The 27,910-nt window shown below is 34.6% G+C and overlaps 3 protein-coding genes across 3 annotated transcripts; 1 reads left to right on the top strand and 2 right to left on the bottom strand.

The window, feature by feature from the left end:
- Positions 1 to 1,950: 1,950 nt before the first annotated feature.
- On the bottom strand, positions 1,951 to 6,450 carry LOC110725801 (probable cinnamyl alcohol dehydrogenase 1). The gene is made up of 7 exons (XM_021905271.1): positions 6,156 to 6,450; positions 5,290 to 5,390; positions 5,088 to 5,201; positions 4,767 to 4,997; positions 2,784 to 3,069; positions 2,547 to 2,697; positions 1,951 to 2,445 (listed from the first exon to the last, which is right to left on the bottom strand). Exons 2-7 carry the CDS (start codon positions 5,376 to 5,378, stop codon positions 2,249 to 2,251), a joined length of 1,068 nt encoding a protein of 355 aa, XP_021760963.1. The 5' UTR covers positions 5,379 to 5,390; positions 6,156 to 6,450; the 3' UTR covers positions 1,951 to 2,248.
- A 4,159-nt stretch (positions 6,451 to 10,609) lies between these two features.
- Positions 10,610 to 16,372, top strand: LOC110725800 (putative UDP-glucuronate:xylan alpha-glucuronosyltransferase 3). Its single transcript, XM_021905270.1, has 4 exons — positions 10,610 to 11,188; positions 12,516 to 12,725; positions 12,984 to 13,618; positions 14,749 to 16,372. Exons 1-4 carry the CDS (start codon positions 11,124 to 11,126, stop codon positions 15,780 to 15,782), a joined length of 1,944 nt encoding a protein of 647 aa, XP_021760962.1. The 5' UTR covers positions 10,610 to 11,123; the 3' UTR covers positions 15,783 to 16,372.
- A 364-nt stretch (positions 16,373 to 16,736) lies between these two features.
- LOC110725480 (probable LRR receptor-like serine/threonine-protein kinase At1g56140) lies at positions 16,737 to 27,681 on the bottom strand. Its single transcript, XM_021904950.1, is given in 25 exon segments — positions 16,737 to 17,408; positions 17,699 to 17,849; positions 17,944 to 17,988; positions 17,990 to 18,173; positions 18,277 to 18,484; positions 18,579 to 18,691; positions 18,918 to 19,067; positions 19,154 to 19,352; positions 19,437 to 19,810; positions 20,090 to 20,154; positions 20,928 to 20,972; positions 21,095 to 21,160; positions 21,371 to 21,436; positions 21,564 to 21,635; positions 22,597 to 22,668; positions 22,775 to 22,846; positions 22,993 to 23,064; positions 23,192 to 23,263; positions 23,393 to 23,464; positions 23,573 to 23,644; positions 23,856 to 23,927; positions 24,029 to 24,100; positions 24,219 to 24,290; positions 24,383 to 24,798; positions 27,205 to 27,681. Coding segments are annotated over 25 exon segments (3,354 nt in total). The 5' UTR covers positions 27,394 to 27,681; the 3' UTR covers positions 16,737 to 17,045.
- Between the last annotated feature and the right edge of the window lie 229 nt (positions 27,682 to 27,910).

Here is a 27,910-nt window from a genome sequence, read left to right as displayed (position 1 = left end):
CCCTATAGGAGTATAGGCTATAGGAGGAAGTTGTAATGCATAACAGTTATGCACAACTAATTTTACATAACAAACTTTTTCACCTCTCAATAATACTGTTCAGTAGTAATACTGACATGTGTTTCATACTACTAGGAGCATGAAAAGTACTACTAATAATGTTAGTAGTACTTTTTTTCTTATCTCTCATTAGTACTTTCAATTTGTTATTTTTTACAGTATGACCACTGATATGTGTTTGTTTTGTGCATAATTTTTACTTTTGAACTCCAATCCCTTAGGTTATAGTAACTACTCCTTTCGGCTCTTTAAGTTGGTGCCTATATTTTATAATTGGTGTTCTAACAAGTTAATACTACCTCTGTACTTACATTTCATAAATATCGCAATACTTTTGACAAATTCATACATAACTTTAACCATAAATATTTTAATTTTATTTTACGGAGTTTTAAGAAGTATAAAAGGATAGTAACTAACTTACTACTACCTCTGTACTTTTTATTTGCAACAAAGAGCCCTTCATGGACTCATAGGCACATACTCTCTAATCTCTATGCTTGAATTTAACAAATATATGTGACTAAGTGGAGGAGAAAGTGGGTTGATTAATTATTCACCATATCCACCACCCTACCCGCCTCTCTTTAAAACCCCACTAACATCCACCCTACCACCAATAGGATCTTGATCGAAACACCCACCCCACCCACCACGTAGTCACAACCAAACACCAAACATCGATCGGAAACCCAAACAAAACCCACCCACCTCGGCCTGCAATGACTGAATACCAAACAAAGACTAGAAACCCACCCCTCACCCACCCTTATCAACAACTGCAAAGCTACCCACATTAGAGGTGATAAATAATTCCAGTCGGACCCTGCCTGCATTAACATCAAATGTCATGCCTAAATTTGTAAAAAAGTGACGGGCTTGTTGGGCCAAAATGAGCTTTTTTCGACCGAATTGGGTTTTAAACTTTTTTATTATTTTATTTTTTTGCTTGCTCAAGCCCGTTCTATTTTCGAAAAAAATTAAGTTGAGCCATAGTTGATCACATCTACCCCTAGGGTGTCCAAATCCCATTCTTTGGGGGTTTAGTTGTTTAGGCATGGGTTTTAAATTTATAAATTTCTCAAACAAGCATATGGAGAAAATCTTAGCCATTTTAAATCCATACCACTAAAATTTCATGAACCAAACATCCTCCGTCCACTACTATTTATAATAGGGTAATGTTATATGCGGCTCTTAGGGCTGCATATAAGCATTTAATATACTTCATTTTTTAGTATTACCTCCGTTTTTATTAGTTGACACGTTTTGATTTTAGCACTATTCACACACTTTCCTTTGATCATGTTTTGTGATTTATACGTAATGAAAAATATAATCATGTGAGTTCTTGTTAGATTCGTCATGCATGGTATATATTTTCAAATTATCAACTTTTTATAATTTTTACCTATCGATAATTAATGATATTAATGGTTGAAATCGTGCATTGGCAAACGTGACTAAATAAACGTGTCAACTAAAAAGAAACGAAGGAAGTATTAAGCTGTGAATTTATCAACAATTCACGAGTAATCGGTGTAATAAATGTTTATTTATTGTCAATTCTTTTCACTTTTAGTTTCTTATATCAGAGCTGCATATATCTTTTTCCTTTAAAATAAACATTTTTGTAACATATTGCAACTTTGCAAGGTTAATTGTTAAATTTCCTAAAATTCTTCAAAACTACAATAAAATCAAGTTTTAAGTCCCCTAAACATCCTTTATTCTGAACCCTTAAGATTTCAAGATAATTCAGTTCAAGTTTTCTACGGTTTGGTTTAAATTAATTGGGATTCCGTTTAATTTGACAATTACATTTTGACATTTTAAAATTGGCTTAAATGAAAAAAATGTTTACTAGCTAATTAGCATAACTAATAAGAATCAAACTTTCAAGGGTGAAGGGTAATGTATAATTATAGCCGAATGAATCTGCACAATACATACAAAATCGTTTATTGTAGTGTTTTAACAAGGCAGCAAACTACGTATAGGACCTGTCATAATAAGCTTTCATGTGTAAATGCTCTAAGAAAAAAAAAAAAATCATGCCACCCACTCAAAAGCTAGCTTCGCTATAAATTCGAATACCATGAAGGTGCTCTATGATGTGTAAATTGTAAAGCCTACTCAGTAGTTCGACGTTTGGCCTAATTTAGGCTACTATGTTCTCCAAAGGATATCACTTGAGGGAATTCTCAATGTCGATCACAAAACGATATTTCACATCCCTCTTAATGAGCCTCTCAATAGCTTCATTTGCATATTCAATTGGAACAACTTCTACATTCGGGTATACTTTATTTGCAGCGCAGAACTCCAACATCTCTTGAGTGACTTTGGTACCACCGGTTATACTACCAGAGAAAGTCTTCATACCTGCCAGAAAATCACAAGATATAGAGAAAAGTGATGGAAGCTGCATATATAGGATCTAATTTGCATGAAATTCAGCAGTCCAGTTCAATTAGTAGACAAACCTAATAAAAGACTCGCAGGACTAAATTTCACTTCACTTGGGAAGCCCACCAGAACATAAGCACCAAATGTCTTTAGAAGCCACAGATATGGCTCAAACTGGTGATCCCCTGATGCAGTATCTACTATAAAGTCCAATGATCCAGTGAGGGCCTAGAAGAAACGTATCAGATCAGTCAAGAATAACAAACTGTAGAGAGTAGAGCTATAGTAATACTTATAAGTTAAGCAATAATCACCTTCATTTGCTGTTCATCAGATGAAATAACAAAATTGTCTGCCCCGAGTACACTCAAGGCCTCCTCTTTCTTTGATATACTGGTGCTAAAAACAGTAACTTTCAGTCCAAAAGCCTTACCAAACTTAACGGCCATATGTCCAAGACCACCTAGCCCAACCACCCCAAGACTTTTACCAGGTTGGTTCATATTATGGCGAATCATGGGAGAATAAACAGTAATTCCAGCGCATAATAGTGGTGCTGCTAAGTGCGAGGGAAGATTGTCAGGAATCCGATAGCAGTATCTGAAAATTCAGCAGGGAAAATTTTAAAGTAGCCTCATTGTATTAGATTTCTTAATAGCACATTCACTAAATTCTTGTTCAATATGACACTGGTGAATTCGCTCTACTTTCAGGTGATCAAGTCAACTACTGGAGAAACAAACGCAACCATTACAGGACTTAGGATGGAGTCTTGAGTCCTCTGTCATCATCCAACCAAATGAAAAGGAAAAACTGAAGTAAAAGTGGTGAGATACTAATCAATATAAAAACTATGGGTCATATTCCCACAAGTTATGCACTTCCAAAATACAGTTCCTTTATCAGGAAATAGGGATGAATCATCATTGACTGTTGTTATAAGCTACTATTTATAAGGCATAGCACAAGGTAAGCATTTGCTAATAATTGACTTAGCTTTGGATAGAACTTAGAAAAGTTATGTGTGATTAAGGGAAGAGGATGAAGATTGGTTGATTAATTTCTGGAAAACAGTTAAATGTGGATAGTTGCAAGCTTTTGAGGGGCTTGCTCTCTCCCAAATTTTAATAGAGAGTAAAATCTAACACAAAACTACTATCGATATTCAACCTGTATCTTTCTCCCAGACTTGCTGTAATTATATAGCTTCTATTTAAGTAAAAAAACTACTACAATTCTACAAGCCACTAATAACGCCATTATTATGCTGCTACCTAAAGTGCCCCACCCCTTAATACTTGTGCATAGCAGCATTACAGATTTACAGGTGTACTACTCCAACTTGTTACTTTGTTAGTCATCTTCACGGTTATCTTAATCACTTTTTTATGTTCAAATATAATGAAGTGTGTTAGTGTCCGTAGATTGAACCATAATAGGATAACATGTGGAATTCTAAACATAGAATAAGCATGAAGAAACAATGATGTACCTGAAAAATAACACATCTACTAAACCAGCGATTTTTGAACCCCATATCAACTATCTATGAAATGACAATATACTGGTTTCTAGATCATTCTTTACTTAAAATATTCACATTGGCATGCTAAAAACAAGTGAAGGTAAGCATAAGGAAAAGGTTTTCTTGCACACATTTTGATATAATGCAACAAACTTTCAAGACACATTGAGAGAAAAAAAGCCAGCTATAATTAGCACATGGAAAACATTGTAACAAAGCTCAGACGCTTTGCACATGGAAAACATTGTAACAAAGCTCAGACGCTTTGTTGAATAGCCATCAGCTACCTAATTCTATTATATCCAATGGGAAGGAATGAACCCCCTGAGCAACGAAGGAAATGAAAATGCATAGAAATGGCTAACAGCTATAAAAGTTGGACTTAAAAGCAATAGAAACTATCAATTACTGCATCCAGCAAAAAGAATAGCTAAATGTGTCAATATGGGTTGCAATGTTAATCAGATATCAAACATCTTCTTCTAGTCTGCAAAGATGCTAACTAAAGTCACATCAAGACGGAAACTTACACACAATTCTACAGTGAGGTTTTGTCTAGACTTCTGATTATAATCAGTTTAAACAAGTCATCCAGATCTACTCTACAATTTTATTTTATTTTAAAAAAAATATTGCTTTAATCTATACATAAGTAGCAAGATGAGGCATAGCCATAGGTCCATAATGCTCTTGTGTACAAGTGTATAATATTTATTAATGTGTCACTCTGATCTCAATGAGAAAGAAGGAAATTAAATTGTATGATAATTACCTTTCATGAACAACAATAGAGCTAGAGTAACCTCCTTTTGTCACTGTACCATCTGCATCTACTCCATTAAATGTGAAGACTGAACCTTTCACACAATTCACCTCCATCCCCTCATTACAATACTCACAATCTCGACATGAGTTGACATAAGTTCCCACTCCAACATGATCCCCAACTTTGAAACGATCAACCTTCGGCCCAACCTCTTTCACTATTCCAACTATCTCATGGCTTAACACAGAAAACACAATTTCATCAGATCCAGAAGGCTAGTTTCAGTATTATAAATTTCATTTACAATTCCACTATAAAGCTACATACCCAGGCACCACAGGATATTTGGAGTCTCTATGAAGGTTCTTTGTCCAAACCACATCTGCATAACACACTCCACAGTGTGTAATTTTAATTGACACATCATCCGGTGCAACAGCCCTAATAATGCACTTATGATTCAGTACATAAAAACCTCATAAAAGGCACATCGAAGTATGCAAAACACGTACAATACCCTTCATCATACCTGCGATTGAATTCATAAGGCGATAGAACCCCTGATGGATCTCTAGCTGCCCATCCTAGGCAATTCGCGTGTGCAGTCTCAGAAGCCATACTCAGCTGATTCTGTAAATGGCAATAAGTAGTAAATGAATGTCAAGTTTATGAGAAGCTTTTTCACAGCTTATGCATTGAGCTCACCTCCCTATTTAACAAGGAGGGTCACATTCACAATGCAATACACATTACTTAAGGTAGGTAAGGATGACCAAAAAGGATCCTACTGACTCGGCACCTCTCTTTTCACACGATACTTTAAATTCGACGAATTTAAGCTCCCTCAATCCTAATATGTTATGTATAATTCCAGTAAAACATCAACATGTACCTAATCAAAAAACTTTCTCCCTACAATGAGATTTTTTTTTTTTTTTTTAATTTTATTATTGTCATTTTGCTGTACTACAATCTAAATGAGAAATTCAGACTTTTATTTATATTTGGTTACAAAATCTAAATTACATATTCTAATTCTATAGTTAATTTGATTCCACACTTTTGATATCATGAGAAATATAATCAAGAATTTAAATTTAACAGAGGATTCAATATTACTCCTACCCCATAAAATTGAAATATGCCCAGCAAAAATAATTTCCTAATTAAAAAAGAACAGCACAATTCAATTGAAAATTTAAGTTAAATTGAATTAACTAATTAATACTTCATATACAATTTTGAATATGGAATCTCAATCAAATGAAGAAAACTATACAGAATCACAAGCCCAAAAAAAAGAAAAAAAGAAAAAAAAAAAAAAAAAAGCAATTGACCACATTATCACCAGAAAAGATGAATGAATTGCTAACAAAAATACAAATTGAAACGAACCTGAATTTTAGTGGGGTTGAGTGAAGTGAGAAGTTAAAGAAATTTATATAATTATGAAATGAATTGATTAATTCTTGATAATTATAGAGATGGGGTTGGTGAGAAAGAGCATTCTATTAATCATCAATGGCGTCAATGGTTCAATTTTGTTGTGCTTCAGTCGCTTACTCTGTTCGTCAATAGAAAGACTTTTCAACTCTTCTGGATTTGATTTGATGCGCTCAGCTCTTACGAGTTACGAGAAATATCAACGATGAACTAGATACTTCATTGGGATTGGCTAGATCTAAAATTAGGTTCGGGTAAAGATGGGCACGGGTTATGCCGTATAGGTCCACGAGTCAATAGTCTCAATACTAGAGTATCTTGTGCTCAAGCAGGTCAGGCTTATAACAGCCTTATGTCATGCTGAGGCTGAGTTTATGCTGGTCTTTTATAGACAAGGCCCATGCACAATCCGGACTGCGTGTCATGTCATGTTTATGGGGCACTTAATAATTTCTGGGTAAATTGGTCAAGTCGGCATGTTGTGATCGTGCAACAATTTGATATTGAAGCTCATGCAACTAGGGTTGTTCACATTAGGTTAATCGTGCTTTAACAATACGGTTAACAGCTTGACCGATTACTTAAAAACACAAACCGTAACCGTACCATTAAGGAACAATTAACCGCAGCGGTTAACCATTTCTTAGCGGTACAGACGTACAGTTACCAGTTAACCGCTAACCAATAAAATAATTTTAACTCAGTACTTTTTTTTTGCCTTTTTTAGAGTTTGAACTTTAATACTAAGTACTACACATATTGATATAAACAATAATAAGTTCGAATTAGTTGATTACAAATCAATAAATGTTCTTTTAAAGTTAACTTAATAATATATTTTTTTCCTAAAAACATAGAATATTATATAAAATATATATTTTTATTTTAACGGTTAACCGTTTACTCAAAAGTGTAATCGTAACCGTAATAGTTAACCGCTATATTTAACGGTTCGGTTAACCACAATTGTTTATTTTTAACTATACGATTGATTAACTTATAAAATGAGTTAGTCATACCGGTTAACGGTTACGATTTTTTTTCACACCCCTACATGTCACAGCTCACCAATGTGCCTATTGTGTTGTATTGGGTTGGGCTATTTTCGTGTCGTGTCTAACCGACCCTCATATTAGCCCGACCCATTTTCATCTCTAGGCGTAGACCGGGTAAAACCAACTCAATTTAAATTAATTTTTGGAGGCAAGTGGAGTTATCGCATTCATATATGTCTCTTATTCAATGTTGGATTTTTTAAATTGACCCTACTTGATGTCAAATATGAAAGAAATTTTGCATGATTATACTTCATAATTGTCAATAGATTTGAAAGTTATCTAATTTGATACAGATTGTAAGTGGAATACTTATCGCCTACATACAGTGGCGGATCCAGGATTTTACGGGTGCTAGGTCACCGTTACCCATCGACCGCATACCAATCATAATTAATGCATTAATATTCTAAAAGTTAATTAAAAAAAAGACATTCCAAAAATATTAAATGTTACGGGGAAGGAGAAGGATAATGACAAGTCACTAATGAAACTACCAAAAAAAATTCTAAAAAAAGACATTCCAAAAATATTAATTGTTACGGGGAAGGAGAAGGATAATGACAAGTCAGTAATGAAACTACCAAAAAATTTTCGAACAATGACTTTAACAATGTACCAGTTTGAGAACTAAGTAGGTAGTGGTAGATATATGTAAAAAGGAAAAAACAAAAAAAACGTTGTCCCTCGAGTCATACCCATAACCTTTGGCAAAATTTACAATGCCTCCCACCATTACAACACTAAGCACTTACTTGTATAAGTGCATTGTTAAATGTTTATATATTACATCTTCTTAATGCAAGAAAAAAGGAAGGAAAGTAGCTTCCCCTAGGAGTCGAACCAGTAACTTTAGCCTAAAAATATGAAGCCTCCACCATTAGACTACGGAGTACATATCATTACTAGTTGCAATATTTAATATTTAAACCTTCTCTGTTTTTGTGCTAAGTCACGTGACCTACCGTGCACAAGGGTGGCTCCGCCACTGCCTACATATGAACTAAAATCGAATTTAGATCGATTGCCTATTACCATCGTCGTTAGTTATGCAGATTTAAGTTGTGGTGTCTATTGAAGTATTGAGTGAGTATTAGTGTAGCATAATGATGTTTCTCTATTGTTTAAGCTGTTACATACTTACATGTGTGCTTGGGATTAAGACAAATCACTTTTTATCATTAAAAACCTCAAACCACTAAATATTTTGTAAAGTGTACATACAAGTTTTTACAAATTTAATTACTTCATATTATGATTTTGAGAGGTAAATATTTAAAGATATTGTGAACAACAACACAGAAAATTACTGAATTGAGATCAAATTTTGAGCAATTTCCATAGAAAATGTCCAAATGTATCAAAATTCCTCAATTATACCCCTCCCTTTTTCAAAACAAAATTCTCAATCTATTGTGAGTTAAGCATAAGAGAAGGACTTTACTTTTTGATTTTTTCACCTTTAAGGACCTCCCACTTTTTTTTTTTCACCTTTGAGGACTTGTGGTTAATTTTCCGGCAACTTAACTCAACCTTAACTCACCAGAGCAAATTATTTTATAAAAAAAAAAAAAATTAAGTCCTTACGTTACTAAATTCTTTAATTACCAAACTTAGGTCCTTACCAAATTCTTTATACATTACGAAGTGCATATCATAATTAATTCATTATCATGCATAAATGATGGTTCCTTAATCAGAATTATTTCTTTCTCATTCTTAGACAGTTGCTCCACTGTAACCACATCGGTGGACTTGCTGGCCGACGTTCTAAGCTAGTCAGTTCGCACCGAGTGATATATATATATATCATCACGAAACCCCCACCTTCCTCAATTTGTTTGGCGTATGAATGAAAGAAACCCCAAAACTCCCAACTTGTTTCCTCTAATTTTCTCTAGCTCTCCCCTTGTTTGTATGACGGAAAAGCCACAACAACCACTATCCTCGTTAGTGTTGACGGACTTAAAAAATTATTGTGCGTTCGATTATAATGTCGGGCTGCTGCAATTTTTTTGTTGATTGGTTTTTTATGGTGTATTATTTGATAAGGTTGATGATATTTGATTGTTTTGGGGTTTATGTGGTTTTAGATTTAATGAAAGTTTTACTTACTAATTTTGTTTCTTATTATTTGCTATTAAAGGGTTATTATCTGTGATATATATATTAAAAAAATTCATTTGTTATAAACAATAAGAAACAAAGTTGTTTTTTTTTTTTTTTAAAAAAAAGTTGTATTTTTTTTTTTCATTTTTTTAATTTTTTTTTGGACAAAGAGACTTGATGAAAGTTTGGTGATTTGTGGCATATGCTTCAATAATTATCCGGGTTAGTGTTGGATTTTGGCCTTTAATAGAAAATGTTGAAATGGAGGAAGAGAAATTGTTCACATTTATATTTTAAACTGAAGTCCTTAAAGTGAAGAATAAAAAAGGTTAGAGGTCCTTAAAGGCGAAAAATATGAAATGTTCGGTCCTAGAGTTTTGTTTACTTACTTATTAGTGATGTCATAAATTAATGCTTAACTCACCTTGAGTTAACTTAACTCCATTTTGGCCGGAAATCAAAACTTAGGTCCTCAAAGGTGAAAATAAAAGTGAAAGGTCCTTAAAGGTGAAAAAATCAAAAAGTGAAGTCCTTCCATTATACTTAACTCATCTATTGTCCATGTCAACAATTAAAAATATCAATTTTTTTTATTTAACTTTTGCGGTTTTAAATTGTTAAAAGAAGCCGTTTTTTTTTTTTTTTTTTTTTTTATTATTATGTGAACAGTAAATTGAAAATTTTGTAAAAATAGAGACTAATTAATGACTTTGTGCATTTTGTATGAAAATTACTCTCAAATCTTTTATTTTTACACTTTGTGGCTTTGTTTTATGTTTAACCCCAAGAATTTTCATCTTAAGGTTTCATAAATTGCTTCAATTAACCAATTGTTATTGCGAATACCTTTGAAACCTCTCAAAGAGTCAAATTTGAAAATTTTAGAGTTATATAATACATTAAAGGCAAATACAATGTTTATTTGCTAGATTAACGAATTTTGTTAATCTGATAGCAATTTTTGTAAATATATTCAAAAAGCGTGGTCATTTATTCAGTATTTTTGTACAGCCGTTCAATTATTATTTACAACTTGCATTTAACAAATTACTCATATACCCCTCAACTAGTATATGCAAAGATGCATGTATCCCTCAATTATTACATGAAAAGACGCTTATGCCCCCAATAAATTTGTTTATCATAAAGACAAACTGATCACTACTCATTAAGGGCAAATTGACATTAGACTCAAATAGACCTAAATTATTCCAAACCAAACAAATTAATTTTTTTTTTACTACTTTAAAAGAATCATTTTTCAAATTGATCTCGACCTTAATAAACCCATAATTCTTAATCTAATACCGTATTTAGATTCCAAAAGACCCGATTGTCACCCTCTAGACCTCTACTCGTAGGCCCCATAGAGAACTGTTAAAACTTAAAACAAACAAAACGCCTATAGGCTGACTTCACTATTTTCGTCTCCTGCTTCTAACACTACCCACCTCTTAAGCTAGTTGGTCCTTGAGCCGTCAAAATTAAAAAATTTACTGACAAAATTCCCGGCATACAAATTTCTGCTGCTTCATCTTCCTACTACTCCCCTACTAAATTAACCAAGATCCCATTTCCTTCTTCTCACTTTCTCTCTCCTCCTTCAATTCTCAGTTGTGATCTTCCCCATTTTGCATTCAATTTTACTACTATGCTATAACTGCTTTTTGTTGCAATTTTCTGGGTTTTATTTGATCAGATGTAAGTGCTTTTTTTTGCTGGGAGTTTTTCATCAAAATCCCAAGAAACGTAGAAGATGAGAGGTTCAATTGCTTCATCCCCAAAAGCCCCAGAAGCCCGTCATCGTGTTTCTGCTTCAGTGTTCGTCTTCTTTCTCTCTCTAACTTTCTGTTTTGCTCTTAGAGTAGTATGATTTTGAATGTGGGTTATTTGTCGGTGGAATTTACCATTGTTTGATCATTAAGTATAAGTTCAATTTTGGGGTGTTAAATTTTAATGGGTATTTAATTGTTTTTGTGGGTTCTTCAATGCTCATTTTTGTGGGTTCTTACAATGCTCATTTTTGTGGGATTTTGCTGTAAAGAATGCTATAATTTTGTGTAGTTTGATGTTGATTAAATTGACATTTGAATTTTCATGGTTTTGGCTTTTCGAGGTTTCGAATTATTTTACAATGTATATGAATGTTCTATGATGATGGGGCTAGTCATTTAACCTTGTTCATCAAGGGTAGATGGGATTTTGGGGAGTCATTGTTAATGAGATTTTAGGCTTGGACTTGAAAGTTAGGCAAAGGTGGAGAGTTGAGGGGGAGGGGAGGGGGGGTGGGGGTTGTGCAGAGGGATGTTGGCTTCCCCATTTAGGTTCCTAACCTAACTATTTGGTGAAGGATTGCTAAGTTATTACGACTCGGATACTCATGTCAGGTATAGGTATGTGCTCCCATTGTTTGACTCGAGTATTATCTGTAAGTAATCCATGATTTTGGACTAAAATGAAGGTTTGAAGAATCCATTCCCAAGCTGGAGTGTTGAGGATTTGACACGGGTACTTGAGGTGCAATGAACTAGTGAAGAGTCCAAGTAACATAGTTACATAGGTATTGAATATGGGGATGATGTAGGACTTATACCGAACAAAACAAAGCAGTCATTTATATTTCTTGTATTTAGTGAGATAAGCTGCTCTACTTCTTGTGACTGTTTATGTGTGTGTGTTTGAGGTGGAGGTGGGGCTGTGGGGAATTGGGAGAGAAGCTGCAATTAGTCATTTATGAAGTTTAATAGTATACAAATTACGACCCAGTAATAGTATATAAATGCTTTCCGGTCATTAACTAACTTTTGAAGCTAATTTAACTTCACTTTTAGCTCCAAAACAATGGGGTGTAGGAGCTAGTATACTTTTCATAATTTTGGCAATAAAGTTTAGTATAAGTAGGATTCATTGAACCAGTTTATTGAGCAATAATATGTTCTATAGATATAGAAAGAAAATCTGACAGTTAGGATCTAGCATTTATCTTCTTTGATTACACATGTTAGCAGCCTGTTTGTCTTATTCCTTACATTCTAATTCTCAGTATAAGGGAATGTGAGCGCTGTTAGTAAAATTGGGCTCAACACTGCCCTTGCCAGTCTAAATAGTTTGCTTGCTAATGTTTCTCTGTCTCTTTGATTTCTTTCAGTGAAGAATCAAGCAAAAGAAGGTCTCTAAGACATCGAGATAGTAGAGATGTAGAAAAGGCATCATATACTTCCTTCCAAGATAGAAGTTATAACTGCAAGTTTACCCCATTAAAGTTCATCCTAGTTGTCGTTTTGATTGCAACATTTTTGACACTTCTTCACTCTCCATCCCTTAAGCATACAGAACATATATCGAAATCCAATTCTCAGTAAGTTTCATCTTTCACTGTTCTTTGAGCAATTCCTGAGGTTTTAGCTCTATTTATTTCAATTTATAGTTTGTTATACCAAATTAATTCAAGGTTTCAAATTTCCTGCTATATTTTGCATTACCTGAATCAGTGACCACTTCTGCCGGTTTCTTCTTTTAAATTTACGCATTTCCTGTGTTTATTTTCTGAGTTTTATAGTAGTGACTATCATTTATCCTATGCAATTTGCTTAATACGGATTTTTTATGAATGCAGGATGAGCATTGTAGATAGATGGAGAGGGGATAGTCATGTTGACAAGCGCTATGTATCCGATCTAGCTATTGATTGGAATCAAATCTCAGAAGTCATGGAAACTCTTATTGATAAGAATGACTATAAGGCTATAGGCCTGTTAAATTTCAAAGAAAATGAAGTTGATAGTTGGCAGGAAATGTTACCTTCCCCTGAGCATATGATTTTGCATCTGGACCATGTTCCTAAAAGTTTGACTTGGGAAACGCTGTATCCTGAGTGGATTGATGAGGAAGAAGACTTTGAGATACCTAGTTGTCCTTCCCTTCCCAGTATTCAGGCTCCTAGAAATGCACGTATGGATCTTATTGCTGTGAAGTTGCCTTGCAACAAGCTAGGAAAATGGTGGAGAGATGTTGCACGGCTGCACTTACAGCTTGCTGCAGCAAAGCTTGCTGCATCTGCTAAGGGGTCATATGATCTGCATATACTGTTGATTTCTGATTGCTTTCCTATCCCAAATCTCTTCCCCTGTAAGGAACTTGTGTCGCGTGCTGGGAATGCATGGCTGTACAAGCCCAATCTCAATACCCTAAGAGAAAAGATTCAGCTTCCTGTCGGATCATGTGAACTTGCGCTCCCTCTCAATCCAAAAGGTATTATGTCTTTGTAGATGTTATTCTATTGGTGCATGTCTGGCTTTTGTGTTTTTAAGATCTAAAAGATATATATTTGTTGTGCTGAAATGTTTTGTTTTAACTCTGGATATTTGAATTTATGTTGTGGCATTCGTATGGGGTAATCTTAGACTCTTAGCTACATTGCTTATACTTAGTTCAGCCTACAAAAATCTATTGCACCAGAACACCACTCAATTTGGTGAGGATGCTGTTAGTCCTTGTTGGCCCACTTTAGCATGTGCACAGGATGTGTGGAAGGGTGCATGCTGTTAAACAATAAATTGCTTGGCGATTAAATTTCATACTGGTAATTTTCTTTTTCCTGTGCTGACAACTTTAACACAGACAGTCAGACACACAGATGTATCGCTCTTATGAATGAGAAAGAAAAGCTACAAGCCAGGATATTGATAAAAGCTCAGTTAGACTTATACATAAATACCTGCAATTCCATTTTGATAAATGTATTTCATTGACTGAGGTGATAAAAGTTTCTTAATATGATTTTTGCATTTTGAAAAACATTCTATCGGAACAAATATTGAAATAGAAAAAAAAAAATGCTGGCAAAATGCTGGATCTGGGAAGTGTGCAGAGTGCACTTATGCCCCTGCAAATCATTTCCTGTCATTTTATCGTTTATTTGATTTAAAAGTTTATATACAATTATGTAAAGCTGGGTTAATGTAGTGAATAAGTTATAAATTTTTTTCACAATTCTTAATTATGACCAAATAAAATTATGCAAGGAGAAACCATTGAATTTTTCCCCTTTACTTGGGGAGGGTGAGGGGGTTAAATCCTTCAGAGCTAACTGAACAATTTTTTGGACAATTTTAGAATAAGATGTCCAAATTTCCATGAATGAAAGTCATGTACTATTTTAGCTTGTTTATATGCCTTTCCTTTTAATGAGTACCAATAGTTTATTATTAAATGCACTTTCCTTCAGCCCTGAATTACCTGTGAATAATGGTGTCATTACGTCATTTATTGTTATTTCATACTTTTCAACCTCTTAGTATGGTTGTGCGCATGACCAAATGCTCTGTATGCTGCATGATATTTACTAACGATTAAAATTTTAACTTGAACTTTTATATCAGCCTATCTATCTTCTGGAACTGCACATCGAGAAGCTTATGCTACTATCCTTCATTCAGCACACGTGTATGTATGTGGAGCTATTGCAGCAGCACAAAGCATTAGAATGTCTGGTTCAACTCGTGATTTAGTCATACTTGTTGATGACACAATCAGTGATTATCACCGAGGTGGCCTTGAGGCTGCAGGTTGGAAGATTCATACCATCCAAAGAATCAGGAACCCAAAAGCTGAACCAGAAGCCTATAATGAGTGGAACTACAGCAAATTCCGTCTCTGGCAGCTAACTGATTATGACAAGATCATTTTCATAGATGCAGACCTTCTTATACTCCGAAATCTCGACTTCCTATTTGGGTTGCCAGAGATTTCTGCCATAGGGAACAATGCTACTCTTTTCAACTCTGGGGTTATGGTAATTGAGCCATCTAATTGTACATTTCAATTACTAATGGACCACATTAATGAGATTGAATCGTACAATGGTGGGGACCAAGGCTATTTGAATGAGATCTTCACCTGGTGGCATCGGATTCCCAAGAGAATGAATTTCTTAAAGCATTACTGGGAGGGTGACGAGCCTGAAAAGAAAGAAATGAAAACCAGGTTATTTGGTGCAGATCCACCAATACTTTATGTGATCCATTACCTAGGCTTGAAACCATGGCTGTGCTTTCGGGATTATGATTGCAACTGGAATAATGAATTATTGCATGAGTTTGCCAGCGATATTGCTCATAAAACTTGGTGGAAGGTGCATGATGCGATGCCTGAAAACTTGCATAAATACTGTTTGCTTAGGTCTAAGCAGAAGGCATCATTGGAATGGGATAGAAGGCAGGCTGAGAAAGCGAATTACACTGACGGCCACTGGAAGATAAAGATCAAAGATCCAAGATTGGAAACATGCTTTGAAAACTTCTGCTTTTGGGAAAGCATGTTGTGGCACTGGGGTGAGAAGAATTGGACCGACAATGCAACTACTTCATCTTCACCGGTGTCAGGGATTAAAACAGCTTCTCTTCCCTCTTTGTAGTTTCAGGGTCTGATTTTTGTCCATCAGAAATATATAGACTCAGAGATATAGCAAAAAGAAACAACATATTTTTCCTGTGAAAATTTTATAGAGTATGCTGAATATGCTGATTGCATATGCCGATTTCAACCCTGTGAAGTTTGAATCACTAGTCGCCCTCGAGTCTGATTCAACATTAGGCCTGTTCAGTCTGATAGATCAATGTTATGACTAACTAGGAACTTGCTGCAAAAACCTAGTTACATACATACGTTCACATTACACTTCAGTGTCTTCCACAATTGCACATTATAATTGCACATTATCATTGCACATGTAATCCAATTTTCCTCTCTTGTAGAAAATGAAGCTCACTTCTTAGATAGTAATAAAAAATAAAATAAAATAAAATAAAATAAAATAAAAAAGAAAGAAAGAGAGAAAGATATCACCTTCTTGCAATCTTGCATTGAAAATTTTAAAAAACAAATCACAACGAACCACCTCACAGCTTAGCATCTCTATAGTATTTTGCAATTCGATACAATATCTACTTCAAACTCTTCTCTCTAATTATCTTTAGCGTAGCCCTTCATGAATGCTCATCAATTTCATTAACAAACTGTATGTAGTGTTTCGTTGTGTTTGCAATGTCACCTAAGAGTTCAGATTAAATTTTGTCTACATCATATCATTATCATTTATGACTCTTTATTATAAAAGTAAATTTTTGACCATATAATGAATGATGCCATGCCCAAAACTATACTCAATTGTGATGGGCTATTTGTTATAGGCAAATCCAAGCAAAGACTATTTGAAATGCTAAGAACTAATAAACACAAAACTTAAAAGAAAGGGTATTAATATTGACTAGTACGTGTCATGGGAGTTGCCCCTACCCATTTTTAGAGAGTGTACTTATTTGCGCACTTATTATTATTGAATAAGGGGAAGGTTAATTAATTCGTTGATTGCAAGTCGTACAACATCTGTAATAGAAATGAGTGACAGCCAAATACATATCAAAATGGATCAAATTAAAATTTACTTTGACAAAACTTAGATCACTACCAGAGATATCTGGTAGCACACTCAAACTCTTGAATAAACTATTGACTGAAAATTTCTGAACAAGCAAACCAAATTTTGAAACTGAATCAAAGTCATGAACAATATTACTGTGGTTTACATATAAGAAAGCTGTTTTTATAACTTTGAGCTGAGATTTCCAGACTTAAATGACTATACAAATAACTGAAATGATAGATCCGTCCTTGAATATCAACTGAGAACAAGGCTGACATTATCAGCAGGCGAATTCAGACCTCGACTAGTTGTGTAATTACTTGTAGTTGTAGAAGAATATGCAGGTCTTGAATACTCTGAAGCTTCACTGGTAACATAACTAGAGTCATCATCAAATGCCCAATCAGTCAAGTATGTTGGCTTTGATGGAATAGTTCCCACTTCAACGTCCCCAGATAGCATCGCCAACACACGAGCCATTGTAGGGCGTTGCCCTGGTGATGTTTGGGTGCATAAGAATGCTATTTCGATCACTCTTTTCACCTCGTCCTTGTTGTATACTTTCAATCTCTTATCAACAAGCTCTATGTCTAATCCGCTCTCATATAGATGCCATGCCTACATTAGCAAGGTATATACAAGAAATCAGTTGTCAATGGCATGTTACTGTCATTTAATTTATTACATTTTACATACAATAGATGGTCAAAAGGGAAATTCCCTGTTTCTCATATTGAGAAACGAAATTTGTTTCTCATGGGGGCATTTTTGTGAATAAATCAACAACTTTTTTCATTACGGCGGGCTCCACGATTGAATAAAGTTGTTGGTTTATTTACAAAAATGTCATGTGAGAAAGTGGGGCATCCTCTGGTCAAAACACACAAAAGAAGTGTCATGGATCATACCCAATCAAGAAGGTACATCTCTTCCTTGGGTAAGGTGGGCACATGATTGGATCTCCCGCTGACTATTTCTAGAGCAACAACACCAAAAGCAAACACATCGACCTTTTCTGTAAGATGGCCACGCATGGCATACTCCGGTGCAAGGTATCCACTGTAAGAGATTGTACGCGCTCTTGTATTAGAGCACGTAGATAGAAGTGCATTATTAACAATCAAAGTAAGTTAGCTTGGTACGAGGATCTTACACTGTGCCAGCAACACCAGTGCTCATGTGAGTCTTTTTCTCATTAAAGTTTGGCTAGACCAAAGTCTGAAATTTTGGGATTAAGATCTGAATCGAGCAGGATATTACTGGATTTAACATCCCTGTGCACAATTCGAAGGCGTGATTCTAGATGAAGGTAAGACAAGCCTCTTGCCACCCCCAGGCACACCTCAAAGCGCTTAGCCCAATTCAGTTCCAATTTATTCTCTCCTGTCATTTGAATAAAAGATGAATGCAGATAATTAAAACAAGTCCTGCATCATGAGTTCGTTGCATATTCTATATACAGAAGCTTATTAAGAAAGAGTTATACCGAACAAAACTTTATCAAGACTCTTGTTCTCTAGGTACTCATAAACAAGCAAACGCTTTTGCCCATCAATGCAACATCCATTTAACTTTACAAGGTTTCGGTGCTGTACTGCAGATATCGTAGCTATTTCTGTTATAAATTGGTCTTTCCCTTGATGAGATGTTACAGCCAGCTGTTTGACTGCAACTACATTTCCATTCAGGACTCCCTGTAATTACAGACATAGCACAAGTTTATTGACAGGTACATTAGTTTATCTTATAACAGAAGATGAAGCACCATGTTTATTATTAACAGTTTACCTTATAGACAGATCCAAAGCCTCCTTCACCAAGCTTGTTTGAAGGGTCGAAATCTCCAGTTGCTGACTTCAGTTCAGCATAACTATATGCTTTCGCATCAATGCCTGCCAACTCTGCAAATATAACAGAAAAAATTAAAATGGCACCAAAGAGAAGTGATTGCAGATGTTTTGGCCAATGCAAGTTCTATAAAATCATAAAATTCAGTAAGGCATGACATTATTTTGGACTCTTTAGCTTAGAAAGTTTAGAGTAATAACTTACTACTTCAAGGTTCATATGATAGTAGCATTATTATAAAAAGATATATTAGTAAAATATAAATTATACTCGACATACCATCTTGTGCTGCACGCAATCTCTTTCTTCTTTTAAAAAACCAACACGCACCCAAAGAAAGAAGCGCAAGGAGAATAACTGGAACAACTATTCCGACAATTATAGCAGCTGTATGACTTGTTGATGAGCTTATAGGTCTTGGTTGAAACACTGGAAATCAGAATGTAGTTGATTACTTCATGAAAATTGAAATAAACAGATAGAAATACTATCCTACTAAACAAACATTAAATTACATGGAGTTACGCTGACAGCTGATATCATAGGTCCATAAGCTCCCTGGACAGGTATGCAGCATGTTCCTTTTCCAGCCCAGAAAAGATGTATTTCAAGAAAATTTGCAGTCACCCGAGCAGTATAGTTTTTCTGAACAGGTCTATATGAACGACCCCCTGCCGCCTTGCGTATGTCAAAATCTCTTTCCACCCGATTTCCCTGGTTTACAATAACAATAAGTTAGGCTACAAGAAATAATGTAATCAGAACAATCTCTTAAACAACACAAGTTGTAACTGTTACCTGAATAAGAATATCAAACACACGCCTTCCAAGACTTTTCCATGTACCACTGTCTTCAATTTGATTCTCTGCAAACTGCAGGAGCACGCTGTAATTACCATTCTGAAGCCCAAGTCTATAGTACCGTAGGGATCCAGCTGACAGTTTAGCTGTTTGAAATAATTCAGAGTCTTGGCTGATAAATTGGCGCGGACTGTCAAATGTATAAGTGACATTGTTGTTTGATGCTGGCAATCCAACATTGCTGACAGCCCACTTATCACTGCTTGGCACAAAATAAGTAGCAGGACCAAGCGTCTGCAATCCACTTTCATATACAACTTGATTTGATGCTCTAATTTGTGGACCACCACAGTTAACTGCAAAGTCAGAAACTGCACGAAAGAGCGGCTGAATTAGAAATGTTTCTTCTTACAGATAAGTAGAAATATATCAAGTGCAGCTGGTACCTGGATATCTCATTGATGCCTAAGACATTAATAATAAGTGAAAACAGATAAATTTGTGCCCGCCAACTGAATTAGAAATGTTTCTTCTTACCGTCTAATGTCTATATGTTTGATAAGCTTTAGTCACTACATAAAGTTTTTGAAATTTCCCAACAAACAACAGGTAAACCAAAGGCCAAAAAGGAAGTAAAAGTATATACTTACAACGTCCAGCACCAGCGTTGCAAGGGAATCCGTTCTGCAAACAGTTCAACCCTGATGGCAAAGATCTGCAATCAAAACATTAGATGCTAAACATAAACAAGCTATTACATTACAACTAATACAACGACGAATTATATTGCAAGTTACAAATTAGTACAACTTCATGGTTGATTTTTGTAGTACATGCAGGGTATTAAATATTTGCTGCATCGTGACTGCATAGTATAGGCCTTTTTAAACTCCGCAAGACCATGAATTAAGCCGCTACAGCCACAACACAACTTGAAGCCATGTCTAGGTGTGAGCCACATCTAATGCATTGAAACAAAGTTGGCTTATTTTAATTTCAATTTTCAAGTAACTTTAATAACAGTAACTGTACACCATGATTCTGAAACAACAGAAATACTACAAGAACTCCAGACATCGTTGGCCAATTCCCAAATTATCATTGTAAGGATGCTGGAATGCTGCTACAATTCTTTCTCATAAGATAATGATTTACTTAGTATTAACATGCTTCTAGAACAGCAAGGACTAGGAGGTTTTCAGCTTGAAATAACATGCATCTAAGAGTGTTTTAACAGAAGATTTGAGGAGGGCTTGTGCGACATGCACCCTTCTAGGCTTAAGTTATCGACATTAAGTAATAAAAATCAAAGTTTAAGCCTTCCGATCCTAGAATCTGGAAGGATAAGGATCGTTTGTACTAGTACTCTAAAAAACTTGTACTTCCAAAAATATCATTATAAATGAAGGTAAACATATTTTGGATTCAAAGAAAATCATCAGTCAAGCAATTATCTAGAAATTTTCTGATTTTAGCAAAAATTCTAACCTGCTGTTTGAGCCTTGTACCGAGAAATTATTTGCAACTAAGTTACTGCATTCACAAACAACTTTGATAAGAAATAGGTGAAACACGAAACAGAACAAAGTATACAGCATATGAAACAAGATACTGATGGCAATTTTGCAATTCATAGAAGATTAGACAAAACATACAGTTGTAGTTTCGGTTGGCTGACCCAAGAAGGGAAGCTCCCAGATAGATGATTGTAGGACAAATCTCTGTACGCAAAAAAGACAAGATAGTTACTATATACAAAGAAAATTTGTCAAAGTATTATCTAATAAAAAAGACAATAGAAAAGTGGGAAAAAATTGTAATAGATATTTGAAATCGTACAATTGTAGGAAACATTTTGCACAATTCAGAGTTGTCAGAAGTAATTACAAGATTGTAATAGATAATGATTTCAGCATGGTAACATAGCTTACATAGTAGTCAAAGATGAGCTTTTCTGAGAAGGAATAGCCCCGGTAAGCCTATTATTTCCAAGAAACCTGATCACAAAGAAAGAAACTGCATTAAATTTCTGAATTATGTGTTTGAAGAGATAAAAGAATGAAACGACAGCCCAAACTATTAACAGTAGATATTGCCAGAAGAGTAACAAGGCACAATACTCACAAGTAAGCAAGAGTGCTGAGACTGAAGACAGAATCTGGAATTTGTCCTGTTAAGCTGTTGAAGCTTAGGTCCCTGATGTCATTCGCTTTCGTCAATGCCAAAGGAAATAAAATAGAAGCCAAAAGACAATAAATATGATCACATAATCACTACAGAAAGTAAGTCTTTATGTCTATGTAGATAAAATCGCCATCAACATTTTCAATGATTCTAGCTACTGCAATAGAGTGAAGCAAAGTGTTACCAGCCTACCACTTCTGAACACTTCAATGGATACTAAGGACATTACTTTAATAGGTCAGTCCAACTTCATGTTATTCCTTTAATCAATCAATCCAAGCCTTAGTCCCATAATTGTGAATGAACCAAAAGCGCTCATTCTATGTGGTCATAAGGAGAAAATTATTTTCGTTCATCCAAACTACTATAAAAGTACAAAGACAATTAGAAAGTCTTAACTATGTAGGAACTCCATTTGGTACTTGTTTAACACTCAAGGTGTGCTTGGATTGGCATTTCGGAAAATGAAGGTGATTTAAGGTGTACAAAGGGATGATGGAGTGGTGATGTGATTAGAAGGGAAAGATGGAGAATTTTTTCTTACTTTGACTTAGGGTTTGTTCTCTTCGGCATTTTTCAGTTCAGTTCAGTTCAGCTCCAATCAATTCAGTTTAGCTCCTAATTTCCTTCTCTCATAAACAATTTATTTCAGCTCTATTCAGTTCAGTTTAGTCCAGTTCAGTTCAGCTCAGCTCAGTAAATCAGAACAGACCCTTAATGACTTAACTTAATGTATTACCCTAGATCCACATGCACCCAAAAAATCTTATTCTCTTGTTTATTTATAAATTCCAAACTTAATTACACGTTGTCCAACAAAATTTTGAAACTTCATAAATCAACAACTGCTACACATAAATAGATTACTTTCCACTGCGAATTTCATACTGTAATAATATCTTTGGCTTTACACATCCAGATACATAAGATAATCCAACAACATTGATTTAGAATTAGTTGAATAACAACTTACAATTGTGTCAAACTTTCCAGTGCTCCTATACCACGAGGTATGGGGCCTGTGATGTTGTTATTTTTCAGAACTCTGCAGGAAAACAAAAAAAGTTTTCAAACTATCAAGTGCAAAAAAAGGCATAGTAAAATGAGAGCTAAGAAAAGCTCATATGTATGCTAGAATCTTGTGATCTTACAAGATGTTTAAGGATGTAAGACTAGTTACAAAATCCAGAGATGAGCTCCCATTTAGCAAGCCACTTATTCTCCTGCATGACAGATACAGCTGAAAAACTTAATTGCCTGAATGTCTTCTTAAGAATGCAGATGCGCCTTTATATTAACGAGTCACAAACAAAAACATAGAGAGACTAGAAAGAAAGACGGAATAAAAACAACTAAGAGAGAAACTCACAACTGCTGCAATGAGGTTAGTTTGGAAAAAGATGATGGTATTGGTCCCCGGAATGAGTTTCCTTCAAGCCTCCTACATGAAACATTTATAGTGTCATACAACACCAGATATTAATACAAAGTAAAAAAATATTTATTATTGAATTGACAAGAAGAACAGGTAAAATGTGAAATCAGAATTTTCTGAGTGAATTACTCACAGTTCTGTTAGTTGGCTCCAGTTCCCTATGAAGTCAGGTATAGGACCCGTTAATTCCATGTCTGATGCCCACCTGAATGATCAAAAGTTTCCACTCAATGAAAGCGATAAAACACTGCATATAACTCCGTAAGGAACTCTTTTAAGTAAGTATTTGGAAATGAGTTCAGGATGGGTGGGTCGAGTCATTGTGAGCCCTTACACAGTCTGAAGGTCTACTAAATTTGCAAATGTTGACGGGATTACACCAGTTGCACCAGAACTGTCAATGTACCTGTTAAGGAAGAAAAAGGTTATAGCTTAGCACTTACAATTGTTGCAATTTTTTGAGCCACAAACAATCTCAATATGCATCACTCAATAAACAAGACTAAGGACTTACAATTGTTGCAATTTTTTCAGGTTTCCAATCTCTGATGGCAAGGAACCAGAAAAATTGTTTGCACCAATACCCCTGCAAAAGTAAGCATACTACGTATCACATCTATTGCACTTCAAAGAATCGACATAGGAATCCACACACGTTTATGAATAGAAATTAGCGGTCATAGTCCCTATTAATTCAAATATGATGCTGATTATAGGGAGACATTTTCATTTAAAGACTCCTTTTAAAACTACTGGTAAGGAATGTAAAGTGAGCATGTTGGATACAGAAAACTTACAGTGATCGCAGATCAGTAAGTTTACCAAGTTCTTTCGGAATTGGTCCAGAGAATGCATTAGTACCAAAATCTCTAGAATTAATATAAATTGGATCAGAAAAGATAGAGAAAGAGAAACTAAACAAATAAAGGGTAGACTTTCACAAAACTTGAATATTATTTGATGTACATACAGCCATTGCATCCGAGTTAAGTTTCCAATGCCTGAAGAAATAGGGCCTGTCAAGTAATTTAGTCCCAGCCTCCTACATGACAGGAAGACATATGCATTATGTATGATGGGTTTTCTTAGGCAAAGAGACCACGCTTTCTTTAAAAGTTTAAACAGAGCTGATAGTGCCAAATTATATAGAAAAGCCATACAAGTTAGTGAGGTAGACCAAATTCCAGAGCTCGTCTGGTAGCACGCCTTTTGCATCTTGTGCATATACCTTGCTGTCATAATTTGAGCCAATATATCAGTTGATCCTTTGTATATGGAGCATATATATATGAGTTGAACCGTACGAGGAGCAGCAACAACTTACAAAGCAGTAATGTGGCAGGTAGTGTTACGATTATAAGTACAATCACATTTGATGAAGGGGTTGTAGTTAGTGTCATCAATAGTAATAGATCCATCAAGGGCTGCACCCGAACAAGGATCTCCTGTTGTATTCCACTGGTCAGTGTTTGCAGGAGTTTGCCACTGCTCTAGAATTGTATTCAAAGCTTGGACTGCACATTCAAAATATATGGATTCATATTCAAGTGTAAGTTTTTTTGTTTTGAAGAAATATTCAAGTGTAAGTTCATATATAGCAAAACAGTTAGTTGGACTAGGATCAAGAACAAAAAAAAAAAAGAAAATTAAAGATTTCTTTGTTTCAAATATGAGACCGTTTGTAAAGGTACCCAAAGCGGACAATATTATATTGTTTGAGCTCTGTAAAGGTACATCCGTTACATATTAGCTGCAACTTTGGGGTATTATTTGTAAGACGTTAAATTTTTAAAGTTGGAAGACTTGCAACTAATGTGTAACAGAGGTAATATCTATATCTATACTTAGTATGTAAAAACACAAACCATCATTCTCATAATGCCACATGTAAATTATATTTTTCACCAATGCTACATGTCATCTCATTTAACCTTTCTCATATTAAAAAAATACACTAGTTTTAATTCAATACATTAATGAATGTTTGGTTCACTTTCCCTCCGTACACCCTGTATATCCACACATTTATAAGTCTTAATAATAAAGATATTGAGTAAGATTATCAGATTGACTAGACTTGACTATTTACAATTATAAGATAGTATGAGTCCTCGAACAAAGCCAAAAGGAAGAAGACTTTGGAGTACATTACTTTCCAAGACTTAATCCATTTTTGTTGCTATATGACATTATGACAGCTACAGTTGTTAATTTGTCAGTCTGCTGGCATCCCAATAATGGATAAACACACAACTGTTCACATTTTTTACTTTACTTATTACAGTATTACTTGTATATTGTTAAGGTTAAAAGTGTCTTTACTTAATATTGTCAAGGTTAAAACATAATTTTAAATCTAGTTCTATATACAAGTGTTCTTATTTAGACTTTTTGATAATGGATAGATTATTAATTTCCTCGAGCAGCCACTCATTACTTATCTAGTACAGATCTCAATGTCTTGCTCATGTGTCCTCATATGATACTTATACGAAGTATATTTTCCTATAAATATGAAATGACGACTTTGGCCTGTTATGATTTACTAAACTAAATTGAACAAAACTTTTTATAAGAGAAGGAAATTAAGAACTGAACTGAAATTAAGTTGAAAAATACAGGTCCGTTGTCCACGGCCCACGGGACGTAAAAGCCACTACTCACTAATCCCTACTCCCTAGTCCCTACAAGTAATTTTGGCACTGCTGGACTAGTCACTTTCTAATTCACTATTGGCCTCGTACAGTCGTACTATCTTAATTGAATTATTATTTGTGGGGTGCCAATTGGAGTGCCAATATCGTTTCTCATGACAACTTGTGTAGGTGTGTCACACATAAGAATAAAGTATGTAGCCCGTATCGAAAGCTGATAAAAAATTCAATACTAATCATACAAGGAAAAAGATGAAAATGAGCTCCTACTTGATTTATTGTATGAATATGTAAGTATGTAACATGCATGAGTAACGTATAAATCATAATTGTATACATGATGGGCATAAACAACTATAGTTAGTTATTGAGGGTCTGTTTACATTTACTGAATTGAGCACTGATTGGAACTGAACTGATTGGAGCTAAACTGAGCTGAAATGAATATTTTATAAGAGAAGAAAATTAAGAGCTGAACTGAACTGATTAGAGCTTGATTGGAACTGAACTAAACTGAATTGAAATTAAGTCGAAGTGAACAGGCCCTGAGTTAGTCATTGAGATGGTGGGAGAATATATTTATGAATGAGGCCAAAATATGAAATGAAATGATGTTTAATTAGTGACAAATCTGACTATCACATCAACTAACATCATCGTTACATTACTTCCACAAATCACATCTTAATTAAACTTTCAACATTGTGATATTAAATTATTAATGACTACAATCACATCAACTAACATTATCGTTACATTATTTCCACAAATCCCATCTTAATTAGACTTTAAAACATTGTGATGTTACGTAATAAAAAATAAAAAAGAATGAAGTTCTAAACATTGTGAGAACACAGAAGGACCATGAACGTTGTCTCCTTCCTATTAATAGTATCATTTAACAAATACAAGTACGTATATACTAGTATATGTGTATAATAAAATTGCATTATTATTTGATCTACATAACGAACCCAAATTGCATTTTAGCCCTTTTTGTGGTGTCCATGTGACTACTAAAGATAGGAAATAAATCAATCATCACAAATTCATCATAATGACAAAAAAGACCTAAAATAATGTTATTTAACAATGCAATATTTATATTAGCCCGTACAAATGAAACTCAAAACAATTGATTCATTATTCCTCTTAAATTCCACTTTTGACACTATTTATACATGTACTGATGTACGTATTAACATAGACAATTCATTGCCCAAAAAAAAAATTCAAGTAATTTGCAATTCTCCAGTACAAAAAATGGTACAATAAAAAAAAAAAAAAAAAAAAAAAGGAAGAAATAGTTAAAAGTTGTGATCTATATAAAAACAGATTAATTTTATAACTAAATCAATTACATATTACTACCACCCTATCAAAGTAATAACTACAATTCATTTTAGACCCTCAAATCTCTCCTCAAAAAAATCAAGTCAACTATGAACTATCGGAATCCGAGGAGAGGTGGGTGTTGACAAAAAACATTTTAAAACAGGTGTGCTTTGACGAAAAATAAAAAACGGCTTTTCAACAAAAATAAAACAGGTGTGCGAGTAGTATTCTGCGATTGAGCAGATGAGCACGAGGCAATCATAAACAGTACAACCATGTAACAGCACCACCATGGTAGCCGAGGAAGGTTGCTGAGGCTGAGCCTATTCAAAGCAGCAGCCACCATTTTTGAACAAGATATCGTCACTTGAGAGAAAAGAGAGTATAAGGAAATGATGGCTATGACATTATTTTTGAGGGGGAAACAAAAATGGACCGACGAATGTAGTTGGTGTTGTTGTGGGTTTTATATGTACTAAGTAATATGTGTTTCTTATAAAAGTAGTCTAATACGTACAAAAGTCGTCTTGGAACATCTAGATCCTATTGCCTTTTTCTTATATGCAAGTATACTCTATTTTAATTGTATGCTATTTCGTTCGCCATGTTTTGGTTATGTTTCTGTTAATGAAAAGTGAGTATGTCCTTATGTATATTTGTCGATATTTATTGGATGTAATTACATTATTTATCTACTTAGTTAAGGTTTTAGACGTGGTACTAAAATTTAAAATTGTTATTGCTTCTAAGAGCATTTACATCAGTGAGCAAAAAATGAGTTGCTCATTCTGTCTCTAGCCACTTTCTCTCTCTTTCCATCTTAATTTGCTCATGAGCATATTTGGTGAGCATATTTTGTCACA

Source organism: Chenopodium quinoa, unplaced genomic scaffold (assembly GCF_001683475.1).
Source record: "Chenopodium quinoa cultivar QQ74 unplaced genomic scaffold, ASM168347v1, whole genome shotgun sequence".
NCBI lineage: Eukaryota > Viridiplantae > Streptophyta > Magnoliopsida > Caryophyllales > Amaranthaceae > Chenopodium > Chenopodium quinoa.
The sequence above is the reverse complement of the archived record's forward strand: the minus strand, read 5'-3'. Positions and strand labels throughout refer to the sequence as shown.

Bases quoted from the DNA above. Each gene is read 5' to 3' on its own strand.
- LOC110725801 (XM_021905271.1), bottom strand. From the start codon at position 5,378: ATGGCTTCTGAGACTGCACACGCGAATTGCCTAGGATGGGCAGCTAGA. The intron at 3,070-4,766 runs GTAATTATCATA...CTGAATTTTCAG, and splicing joins TCTATTGTTGTTCATGAAAG to ATACTGCTATCGGATTCCTG. The intron at 2,698-2,783 runs GTGATTATTGCT...CGTTTCTTCTAG, and splicing joins CTGATGAACAGCAAATGAAG to GCCCTCACTGGATCATTGGA.
- LOC110725800 (XM_021905270.1), top strand. From the start codon at position 11,124: ATGAGAGGTTCAATTGCTTCATCCCCAAAAGCCCCAGAAGCCCGTCAT. The intron at 11,189-12,515 runs GTTCGTCTTCTT...GATTTCTTTCAG, and splicing joins CATCGTGTTTCTGCTTCAGT to TGAAGAATCAAGCAAAAGAA. The intron at 12,726-12,983 runs GTAAGTTTCATC...TTATGAATGCAG, and splicing joins ATATCGAAATCCAATTCTCA to GATGAGCATTGTAGATAGAT.